Source organism: Cebidichthys violaceus, unplaced genomic scaffold (genome assembly GCF_023349555.1).
Source record: "Cebidichthys violaceus isolate CVI_PGR_0920_01 unplaced genomic scaffold, fCebVio1.0.p SCAF_10, whole genome shotgun sequence".
In the NCBI taxonomy this organism is placed as follows: domain Eukaryota; kingdom Metazoa; phylum Chordata; class Actinopteri; order Perciformes; family Stichaeidae; genus Cebidichthys; species Cebidichthys violaceus.
The window spans coordinates 5,786,670-5,798,295 of record NW_027176263.1 but is presented as its reverse complement, the minus strand read 5'-3'; the positions used below and the strand labels follow the sequence as shown (position 1 = coordinate 5,798,295).

At 41.0% G+C, this 11,626-nt stretch overlaps 1 protein-coding gene across 4 annotated transcripts; it reads left to right on the top strand.

Annotated features, from left to right (window-relative positions):
* Positions 1–724: 724 nt before the first annotated feature.
* washc2c (WASH complex subunit 2C) lies at positions 725–11,488 on the top strand. Of its 4 annotated transcripts, none has more exons than XM_068722256.1 (31): positions 725–848; positions 2,030–2,173; positions 2,348–2,512; positions 2,690–2,758; positions 2,876–3,049; positions 3,165–3,258; positions 3,345–3,406; positions 3,504–3,560; positions 3,655–3,771; positions 3,900–3,984; positions 4,164–4,223; positions 4,350–4,471; positions 4,560–4,650; positions 4,742–4,795; positions 4,879–5,079; positions 5,184–5,332; positions 5,480–5,590; positions 6,145–6,237; positions 6,322–6,429; positions 6,526–6,633; positions 6,732–6,901; positions 7,055–7,172; positions 7,459–7,875; positions 7,966–8,094; positions 8,291–8,392; positions 8,552–8,626; positions 8,914–8,973; positions 9,445–9,666; positions 9,774–10,463; positions 10,565–10,736; positions 10,825–11,488. In XM_068722256.1, exons 2-31 carry the CDS (start codon positions 2,030–2,032, stop codon positions 10,968–10,970), a joined length of 4,365 nt encoding a protein of 1,454 aa, XP_068578357.1. In that variant the 5' UTR covers positions 725–848; the 3' UTR covers positions 10,971–11,488. The 4 variants fall into 4 exon arrangements, with proteins under 4 accessions (XP_068578357.1, XP_068578349.1, XP_068578366.1 ...); XM_068722248.1 differs by having other exon boundaries at positions 4,347–4,471; XM_068722265.1 differs by lacking the exon at positions 4,164–4,223 and having other exon boundaries at positions 4,347–4,471.
* The last annotated feature ends 138 nt before the right edge of the window (positions 11,489–11,626 follow it).

Sequence of the window (11,626 nt, the reverse complement as noted above, 5' to 3'; positions counted from 1 at the left end):
TTCTTTGTTGCCTTTTTATAATAACGTGTCGAGCACAATGTAGTCTACTCCCCCTAATGTTAGCAATAGTAATACATTCGTAAGAGTCTAACTACTATAACAGTTAACTTATTTGTGATCGTATCCACAACTTGAAAATCCCAGAAATCAAAAACCACAGAATTTGATCTGTGTCGGTCCTGATTGCTGTGAAAGTGATGGTTGTGTCGTCCTACTTTGGGTAAAGACACATTGAGACAGACTCCAGATATTACTGTGGTCTAAATTCACATATCCAGTCATTATGTAACTTTAGTGACATCAGTTGGCTTGTGTGTTGATAATGTGGCTTTATATATCTGATGCAGTGAGAAGCAACAGCGTATTCATTTAAAAAGTGTATTTGATTTATCTCTGTTATTTAGTAAGATACAATGTACGAGTCAGATCTTGACAGGTTCAAATAAACTGATTAGACAAATACTGCATCCACATATTAAGTTTATGAATCACCATTGATGAACCCCACAAAGAAGAGTACGTCGTTTTCAACAGTATTTTGGTGCAGATGTTATTACAATGTCGGGTAGTTCACGCTGTTATTGCAGGTATGAGTGAGGAGTCAAAGGTATCTTCGCCTCTTTGCCTCCTTTCCTCGTTTTCTTGGTTGGTTCCACTCCGCCCCACTTTTCAACGGGTTGCTATGCGACGCTAGTCAGGTGACTGTCTGCAGACAGAACATGGCCGACCTGTCAGAAGACCAATGAGGGAAATAGGCCACATTTAGCATAATCGATCTCGGGTTTTTTTTACGTCGTTTCTGACCACAGTTGACCGTCGTGGACAGCAGTGGACCGGAGTTGTTCAAGGTAGGCATTAAAGCGCTCATATTCGGGGGAGATGTGTCACTATAGTGTCGCCTGGAGCAGCTCACAGCTAGCGGTGGTGTTGGCTAGCTAAGTTTGACTAGCTGCTAACCAAACAGAATACTTTAAGTATGTGAAAGCTCGCAGGAGGAAGTAACATTAAGACGTCTCTTTAGTCACGCAACATTGTTATCCTCCGCTAATTTGTAACCTTGTGGTATTGCTAACGGCAAAGCTAATTTGTCGTATCGGAAGTGTAGCAGTTAAACTACATTAGTTAAAGGAAAGATAACGTTCCAAGTTAGCTAATGCGTAATGTGTTGTGTGGTATTTCAGTAACTCTTTAAACCAACACAATGAGCAGGATATCAGGGCATCAACACTGTGAATGTACTGTGTCATCACTTTTTGGACTTGTTCTGTTGACATTGAATCAGGACTGTGTTGGAAACTATATTCCAATAGGTTGTGACATTTGCAGTAATAACATGAACACATACAAAAACATTGAGATGAAATATCTTCGTGCCTAGTTTATTTTATAGAGGGGAGGTTTAAACCTTTGACCAGACGGAAGCTCTTCATACTGGTTGTTTAGTTGATTGGAGGCAGTATGTACGATTTATGTGGCCTCTCTCTGGAGGAATGCCACAGTCCTGTCACACATCTTACTTTCTCTGTTAACTATTCTACTCGTTATGTTGGAGCTAAATACTGGTTGTCAGTAATATGAAAGAAAACCAAGTTTTGGAATCCTTTTTGGAGGAACTTAATGAAGGGCATTCATGAAAAATAGTTCCTATATCCCAGTGATATTACTAACTGTACTGCAACAGTTTGAGGGGAGTTGTTCCAATCTTCATTGACTATATGGAGCAGCTCCGTAACTTATTTCTAGATGATATCATCACTACAGTTTATGGTTTGGGCTTGTTTCAAATGTGCAAAAGACAGCTTGTTGTTGCCATTTCAAGTTGATATTTATTTCCTCCAACAAGCTTTTGTATTCAGTCTATCAGCTGTTTACATCAGACAGAGACTCATTCTAATCATAGACTGTATGCAAATTAAAATAAAACAGATATGTGAGCCATGTTGTTAAGTAGAAGAATTTCCTTTTAAGTGGAGTTTTCCTGTAATAATTAATTAATGACTGACTACTTCATTGAGTGATCTGGTTGCAGATGAGCGGGTTGCCAGAGGGATTAGCAAATGGCCCAAGCAGGAGTGAACACCTGGGGAAAGATGCTCAAATTTGGGAGAGACCCTGGACTCTTGAAGAGATGCGGCAGAGCAGTGCCAACTGGTCCTTGGCAGCTGACTCAGGAGTAAGTCAAAAACTTTGTTGCCAGCTTACAAATAAGCAAAGTAATTCATCATCATCTGTTCTCAAATAGTCCAAAAAAATCCTGCAGAAATCTTGAGTAGTGGAGGAGATGCTTTGGTGTAATGAAAGGAACTCTGCAAATGTCTTCATAACAGGGTTTTTTTTGCCTTCACAGCTCTTCCTGTTCCTCCAAGACTTCTCCCAGAGAATGCTGTCAAAGACGCATGATATTGAAAAGCAGTTGGACAGTCTGATCCGTGACACCAAGGCCACAGATAGCTGCTTGAACTCAGTCTTTAACGACTTCCTCATGCTTTCCAATACACAGTTTATAGAAAATGTAACGTATATAATAATTCAAACGTTTCTTTTTCTACTTCAGTATTGCTTGTTATACTATAACTGTGACAATTTACTCTACTTGTTTGGGTACTTTTGGAACTAAAATGTTGCAGATTACATGATGTAATCTTATCTGGTAATAAAAAACATGTTTTTACTTTGTGTCCGGTTACAGAGAGTGTATGATGAAGAGGTAGAAGAGACTATTCCCAAGGCTGATGCTTTGGAGAAGCAGCCTGAGCAGGTATAAAGAATTCATCCTTCCATGGAGCACAACACTGACCAATATGGCCACAGTATGTGGCACACATTATCCACAAGTCTTGCATCGCCCTGTGAAAGCCCTTTTTTTTCCCTAAAGGAGAAAACTCGGGAGCAGAAAGAGGCAGCGTTGATCCCTAAGATGCAGGAAGCAGTGAACCATGGTCTGAGAGTCCTGGAGTCGGCCTTTGAGCATCTGGACATCAAAGCGGGAAACTCTGATTCAGAGGACGAGGAGGTCACGGACAGAGTGGAGGCCATCCTGGAGCCCAAGGTGCGTTCTAATTCTTGAAGCAGTAATTTATGAATACTGCAGTAATGCATGTGAACATTCATGTTTACATGAATGTTATTGATCCTGTGTGTCTGTTTTTGGACTTATCTTTTAGGATCTTTATGTGGACAGACCACTTCCATATCTGATCGGTTCCCAGGCCTTCATGGAACAAGAGGACGTTGGACTTGGTGACCTCTCCAGTGATGGTAATATTCTCATGGCAGCTTCCTCAGGCCCTTCTATATTATACTGTTTATTTTTCCCTCATGTATTTGCGTGATTCTCTTTCCAGAAATGTCTATTGACAGTGACAGAGACAGTGTGATTGAGAGCGAAGATGGCAAAGAAGCAGTTGTAAGACCTTTTCTTTCACATTATTTTTCAAGGTTACTCATTTTGCATATTGCCCAGGTAAAAGACACTTCAATGTAAACATTTATTTATTCAACAGCATTCAGATGATGACTTTAATCAGGAGGAGGATGAAGGTCACAATAATATTAGGAAGGTAAGCTTGGCTGCACGCCTGCTAAAACACATAAAAGATTACATTCAAGCTGAACAACTCAATCATTTTGGATTCTCTTCCTGCACTCACTCAGAAGTCATCCATGTTGAGTTATGAGGAAGATGATGAAGAGGAGGAGGATGAGGATTCTGACATATTTGGAGAATCAGACAGGGATGATGATGATGATGATGATGATGACAGCACAAAGGTATGCCTCTTATAATACTGAAGACATATGTTTTGTGAATGAGTTGTTAATAATTTCAGTCTGAAATCATTCATATATGATCTTCAGTTTGTTTATCTGTTTGTTTGTTTTTATTATGTCATATTCAGAACACTGGCCCATCGTCTTTTGCTGATGAACTGGCAGCCCGAATCAAAGGCGAACCAGTTCACAAACCAGAAGGAGATCGCGCATGTAAGTCCCAGTCATTATCACCCAACTGGCAGTACATCATCTCCCTTTTGTTACTCCCACTTATCACATTTATTTTAAGGAAAACGCAGCGTCAAAGTTTATATTTGAGATTTAAATTCTGACATTGTTGCATGTGCATGCTCATGGTTTTGTGTGTCTACCATGTCATGTCTTTGAAGCATTGTCCTCTAAGAAGAAAAGTAAAAGCAGGAAAGAACCAAAACCTGCAAAGCCACAGGGTAGGACTTTCATCCATCATCAGAACAATTCAAACTATTTGTTTGATTCTGCATGAGTTATTTACACAGCAGGCCCATTGTTCTCAGTACGCTCCTCAATACTGTTTGTGTACATTGTAACAGCAGCTGAAGAGGACAGTGATGACATGTTCAAGCCACCGAAGATGGATGATGATGACTTCTCCCCATTTGGGGGGAAAAGTGGCCTCTTCAGTGGAGGAAAAGGCCTGTTTGACGATGATGAAGAGGTATATTAAACTCAATGATAATTCAGTCCCGTAAACTCTGGACTTAACCAGAATTTTGACTTATGCTGTATTGTGTTATGTCATTCAGGGGGATCTTTTCTCTGAGGCTCCAAAACCTCCTGGGTCCGAGGAAAAAAGGGTGCTGAATGAAAGCATGAAAAGCACATCTCGAACTGCAGGTAAGACCTTAGCTTTTCCAGACAAAGACTTATACATAAGATCTGTCCAAACATATAGAAGATTAACACGTACCTTTTTTTTCCATTGAAGAATCTGACAAATCTGCAAAGAAGATTCCAGCAGGTGCCGTTTCAATATTCCCAGGTAGAAGCATTAACTTGTATGATGGCCGATATCAAGTTCTCGTCTGCTTCATCATCCTCAACCAAACGACTTTCTCCCCGCAGATAACAGCCTGTTCAGTCCAGGGATTGGCTCTGATTCAGTGGAGAGCAAGGAGAATGGGACTCCGGTTCCTAAGACCAATGCTGCCTCCAAACAGGTTCCTACGGGAGCTGGTTTCGGTGAAGGAGGAGGTGGGCTGTTTGATGATGAGGATGAGGATGATGACTTCTTTAGTGGTAAAAGCCTGACAAAGTCTGACTCTGGTAAGTGCGTGAGAGAATGGGACCTTCAGTGTTGCAGTCCAGGCTCAGGTGGTATCCTCCCCCCTCAAACCCCCATGTGTTGGTTGTGTTTCCCTCTTTTTCAGCTGGACACAAGAAGCCCAAGAAAGCTGTTGACCTTTTTGATGAAGACGATGACGATGGTGACATATTCAGTGAGAAGTACAGTGCACCAGCTCCAGCACAGAGCAAGAAGGAGGTGGTGGAAGAGCAGGTTAAACCACCTGCGAAAAAGGTAAAGATCAACGTTCAAATGTCTGAATGCGGTTGAACGTAACATTATGATAGTTTAATGGATTACATATTGTGTTTGGTAGATCAAAATTATGTTTTTGTGGCCTGTAGAAGAGTTCCTATGTTAATGATTCATTGTTGTGTTTAGATGCCAGCAGGGGCCATCTCTATGTTTGGACCCGGGACTCAAAGCTTGCTCAATGAGGGCCTGAAGAAACGTCAGCCGTCTACCAGCGAAGAGTCTGAAAAATCTCTGGAGGTCTGAATACTGTCTAACGATATACTCTGGACCAAATCCAATTTGCTGTGTTTTCACAAGCAAAATGACAGATTTTGACAGAAAAACACCAAAAAGTTGTTTTCACTGCTTCCTAAAACACCATCAACTGGTTGTAGGCCACAGTATATATATATATATATATATATATATATATATATATATATATATTTATTTATTTATTTTTATTTTTTTTTTATCTACACCGTTTTAGTTTAACGGTGTATTCACATTTTGTTTTGAGCTCCTCCACAAGCTCATTTATCAGGCATGGGTGCCATTAAATGAACAGACCTAGTTGCAGTCAGTATATTGATGTTTGCTATGAGCGCCATATTCTAGTGCAGTCTGAGAAAAGGCCAAATTTGATTTAGTTTAGAGTGCACTGCTGGCCTTTACTCTCGTTGATACAGTTCAGTTCTCTTTGCTCAGTACCAGTATTTCCTTTCAAGACTAAATCTCATATTTGTAAAAAGGAAGTTATAATTTAGAAAACTATTTATATTAATTTTTCATCTTCACGTTATGCATTTCAGAATGGGCCGGCTCTAGATGCTGCTAAGGCTGCTGTGAAGCAGACTCAGAGACCCCAGATGAGAGGCCTCTTCTCTGATGATGAAGACACACAGGTACGGCTCTCAAATTTCACTAGAAAAAAGTGATAACAGCGATAATACATTTAATTACACTATATATGCGTTTGCCTTCCATAGGGATCTCCAGCTATCTCTAAGAGCCAGTCTAAGCCTAAGCCTGAGCCTACAAGCCAGGGCAAAACCAGCAAGGCCCCTTTGTCATTGTTTGATGATGAGGAAGAAGAGGTGACAATAGTAAACTAATATTTCACACACTTGGACAAACCTGAATTACGCTTTTGCTGTGAGTACTTTACAATAATGTGGTTCTTCACCTTGCAGGATCTGTTTGCATCTGCAGCTAAGTCTAAAGCAAAACCTAATCAAGCTAAAGCCTCCACACCGCAACTCAGTCGAGCTGTGTCCAGCTCCCTCTTCAGTGATGATGAGGTATGAGACGACAAAAAAAGTCATATTTACTGCCGCATGCCAATATGTATTGGTGCCTACAATGTGGTACATTGTTTTCCCAAACATTTGAATGACAGGACCAGTGGGTGAGTTCTATAAGTAGCGCAGGGAAGCCAGAGGTAAAGTCAGGAGGGATGAAGCCCAGTACCAGTGCCCCCTCCAGTCTCACCAGTGCCAAAATGTCTCACAAAAGCAGCCTCTTTGATAATGACGATGATGACCTGTTTGCTCCAACAACAGAGTCAAGGTATGTACACTTGTGAGGACGAACAGTGCAAAAACATACATGCTCACTTTTACAATTGTATTAAAATCACTTTAACCATAGTTTTTTATTTGTATATATATTGTATTGCTCTGAATTCTTACCTATCCTCTTATTCTGTCGCTCTTCACATAGTCTGAAGAAACCTCAGAGAGTCGCTCTCTTGTTTGAAGATGAGGGTGATGAAGATAAAGGATCTCTCTCTGGCATCAAACCTGCTGTCAACACAAACACTGCAGCCTCGGCTGCTAAAGTGAGTGCGCTGACTTTGTCCCGTAAAAATAATCTTGTTTTGTAACTTGCCTCCAGCGGGCTTTAAAAAGGTTTAACAGGCTTAAGGGGTGAAATAATTGACTCATTCCCTACAGCAACATTTAGATCCTTCAATTAAACAGAAAGCACCACATTAGAAAAGTTGGCTCTAGGAGTTTCCCCAACAACAGTGATATTTAAACCTTTCTTCTGTAATACGTACATGTGTGATTTGCATTTTCTCCCACACTGAGATTAAATTATTATACAATACCTGTATTCTTCAGACACCGGCTGTGGCCTCTCAGTCGTCCTCCATGTTGGAGGAATCGGAGGAGGTTGTAGTTTCTAGGACCGCAGCACAGGACAAGCCTTCAGAGCAGGAGAAGCCTGCCGCAGAGACCCCTGAGATCCGATCAGCGCCCTCGCCAGAGATCAGCGAGAGTAAAAAGAAGCCTGCTGGAGCAGTCAGTCTTTTTGGAGGCATCAACGTTCTCGCCAACAAGCAGACAAAGAGCCCGTTGGATGAAGTCGACAATGATGACAGCCTCCTCCCTAAGGACAGCCCACCGCCCAATATCAAGAAGGAAGAGAAAGTCAAAACAAACGCCGTTAGTCTGTTCGATGATGAAGAGGAAGATGAATCGGATTGGAATGAGCCGATATTCACACCCAGTAAACCCACCACAAGCAACACACTAAAGGTTGGTGCGAATAGTGTGAACAAATGGTTCAGGTGCATTGGTGTGCTGTTTCTCATGCAGGCAAGGTATAACATGTGTCTTTATTTTCAGCCTACGGAGGAGCGACCGCAGGCGACAAGCACAGGTGTGTTCCAGGATGAGGAGCTGCTGTTCAGTCAGACGCAGCAGAAGGACAATGACCCAGATGTCGATCTGTTTGCCTCTTCAGGGAAAGCTGCAGTCAGTATATTAGATATTCTTATCTGTTTGTTTTACAATGTTCAACTCAACTGCATACTGTGTCAAAATGTTTAGTTTAGTTCATTTGATATTTACGTTGTAGTAGTATTAGAATTATAACATCCCTTTATGCATAACGACCAGATGCAGATGTCTTTCACAAGATGATTAGGATACATGACTGTTTACTTTTCAGAGCTCCAAAGTCAGTTCAGTGAAGCCGGCAACACAAAGTCTGTTTTCAGAAGATGACGAGGACGACCTCTTCAGCTCCATCAAGTCCAAAGCTCCTCCTCCGGTAGAAATTTGATTATTTTGTAGTGATTTAGAATGATGCTGGATTCCTGCTGCCCTAACATTGCATATTACACCAGCTGTATAAATAGCCATTCGACTGAATCACAAAATGTATATCAGCGGGAGAACTTTCATCTCTCTCTTTTATTTTTGTTCTCAGAAAGTAGCAGAGAAGCCCAGTAAACCTAATGACAGCGCACCACTAGCAAGTCCAGAATCTGTATCCGAGACTCAGGTGGGTCTACTGCCAGCGTATACTCCAATAATATGATGGACAGCTTTTTTTCTTTTTTTTTTTTCTTTGAGTCATAAACAAAACCTATATCAAAACCGCATGGACACACAAATGACTGTGTGTCCATGCGGTTTTGGTATAGGTAAAATTTTTGCCTATATTAGCTGTTTTTCTTTAAAATATGTTTTGATATGTTGTGATAGACATACAGTGTTGTTTCTAGATGGAAAAACAAGAACTGCCTTCATTGGATTAAATTCTGAAACTGCTGTAATCTGACCACACAGAAACCTGCACCAAGCCCTGTAAAACCTAAAGATTCCTCATCAAGGATTGGGAAACTTCAAGTAATATTTTAATTTGTATTGAATCAAAAGTCTTCATTCTTGACATTTCACTCTGATTCCTCCTCAGAAAAGTCTCTTTTCTATTTTCTCTGACACAATTTCTCTTTCAAGGTGTCTTCTGTTTGAGCTTTTTCATATTCCAACTTAAAAGCTTGGCTTCGATACAGCAGCATGACTACCAGAATGAAAATAATTATCTGTTTTGATTTAATTTTGCTAAACTGGAAGAATTTGCTCTTTCTTTCAGTTTCATAAGATGTTATTGCATCTTGCTCTTTCCTCATTTCCATCCGCAGTCCTGTTTCGAATGATCTTCTGTTCTGAACCATCTCCATGAAAAGAGAGCAGTTGTAGATGTGTACTTAGGTGGAAGGTCTGTTTAAATAGTCTTTGGTCGCTGTTAAGGGTCCATTGTGTCTTTTTCGCCTTGAGAAATGATTGTATTGGTGTGTCTGATCTTGTCATATTCAGGCCAATCTGATGATCAACCCCGCTGCGTTGCTCCCTGGTGCTATCCCCAGTACACCAGGGGCTGTAAGTGCACTCCCTGGCATGGCTCCTAGCTCCTCCTCTGGGGGGTCCAGCCTGAGCCCCAGCCCTGCCACAACTCCTATAGGAGCCCAGCCGGACCTCCAGAGAGGAGTGAACTTCGACACCCCAGTTCAGGTTACAACACTGCAGAGCGCGCACAAGGTTGGTTTATGATCCCTGGAGAATTCAATTTGTTATCTAATAGTCTTTTTGTTGCTTTTACGTTTTTTGTACTTTGATATTGTGAGCTCAAATCTTCTGTCATGCAGAGTCGTGCCAAAGGTTCTGTACAAAGGAGACCCCAGTCCAGAGCAGCGAGGCAGCAAGCAGCCCAAAGTTCTTCAAAGGTTAAAGAAGAGACTGATGGTGGAGACGTTCTTGGGCCCAATCCGAGTCTGTCTGGTTTAGCTCCGCCTCCACCAGAAAAATCCAGCCAGACGCGTGCCAGTCCGATATTACCTAACTCGGCTGAACCCGCTGCTCTGCCCGCCTCCTCACCTTCTCATTCACCTCTCTCTGAAGTCTCCCCAAGACCGTCGGTACTGAAACTTCCAGTAGCCACAAACACTGGAAAAAAAGACGCCAGTAAAGACAGCAGCAGTACCAAGGGGCTTCCGTCTTCTGATGAGGAGGACCTTTTTGGCTCTGATGGTTTGTTCGGGGCCACCTCAGTCACTAACACACCCTCCACCAGACAGACTACCAAGACTACACAACCTCAGGCCAGTAGTGGGGTGGGATTGAAGAATGACAAAGATAAAAGCACTCTCCCATCCATCTTTGATGCCAACACGGGCGACCTTTTCCATAAAGTCAAACCACGGTCAACAACAAAAAAAGCCACTGCCTTTTTGGAGGAAGATGACGACGATGAGGACATCTTTGGAGTGAGCAACAGCTCCATGAGTAGTAAAGAAAACAAGAACAGCAGTAGTGTCTCAAAGCAGGACTTCTTCCAGGTATCTTTCTTTTACATTGATGGTAATACTGTCAAGGTTTTCTGTGCCATCATAAAAATATGTTTTGTGTCTTTCCTTATCTGCTGAATTTTTGTTCTCAGGATGAAGTTTCCACCGTGCCTAAAGTTCACAAGAAGCACAACGAGAAGACCCTCGATGCCAGCTTGTTCGATGACAACATAGACATTTTTGCTGACCTGACGGACACTTTAAAACCAAAACAGAAGTCCAAGACGAAGGGAGAGACCAAGTCCATATTTGATGATGACATGGGTAAGCATGCAGGTATTCGTGTTTTTTAAAGCAGATTTTTGATGCTGTCTTTAACCAGATATTTTGTCCATCTCTTTGTTCTTTAAAGATGACATCTTTTCACCAAGCACAGCAAAACCAGTCACGAAGGCTCCGCAAAAATCAAAGAAAACACCACTCTCTCAGGAGACCAGTACAGCGGCGGATTCAAGCAACATATTTGACGATCCACTTAATGCTCTCGGTGGGAACTGAACTGTTGTTTCATTTTTTTGTCAATTGGATCGCTGAAAGATTGGAGATCGGATTCACTGTTGATAGAGTATTTATTCATTTGAAATCTTATAAATACTGGGGCTTATTTTTTGGCAGATAAAGATTTTCAAATGAAAACTACCAAGCATCTTCTGGCAGCACTTCCAAAATCATCTCAGTATCAGATCATATAATGTAACAGTTATTACGTACTGTTAATCTTTATTATACATATTAGCACTTTATAAGCATACAATATGCTTAGCCTCAAAGCCTGCAGAAATTAACAGTAACTTGTTTTGTTTGTTTTGAAGATGTTTATCCTTTTGCTTTTCCATGTTGAGATTCCATGTCTTTTGATTTGTGCCAAATTATGGTTATGAGAAATCAATTTGTTTACTTACTGTCTTAGGCATTTTGACAATGTTTTTATTAATAAGAAATTCACCAATTTCTTAACTTTGGCTGTGATGATAAAGGAAATTCATTTTTAATAACTAAAAAGAAACATATTTTAAGCTATCTGAAATGTGTGATTATTTCCAAGTCATTCGTCCTGATGTCTTAGATCATCTGATGATTAGTGTCTGATATGAGCAGGGAACATTGGATCTGTAATTATTACACTATTTCTGTTTAATTTTTGGATGATTGAG

What these genes read in the sequence shown, in the direction of transcription:
- washc2c (XM_068722248.1), top strand. Translation starts at nt 2,030, where the DNA reads ATGAGCGGGTTGCCAGAGGGATTAGCAAATGGCCCAAGCAGGAGTGAA. An exon ending in ACCAGAAGGAGATCGCGCAT is followed by an intron (nt 3,985 to 4,163) that starts GTAAGTCCCAGT and finishes ATGTCTTTGAAG; the next exon opens with CATTGTCCTCTAAGAAGAAA. An exon ending in TGTTTGACGATGATGAAGAG is followed by an intron (nt 4,472 to 4,559) that starts GTATATTAAACT and finishes TATGTCATTCAG; the next exon opens with GGGGATCTTTTCTCTGAGGC.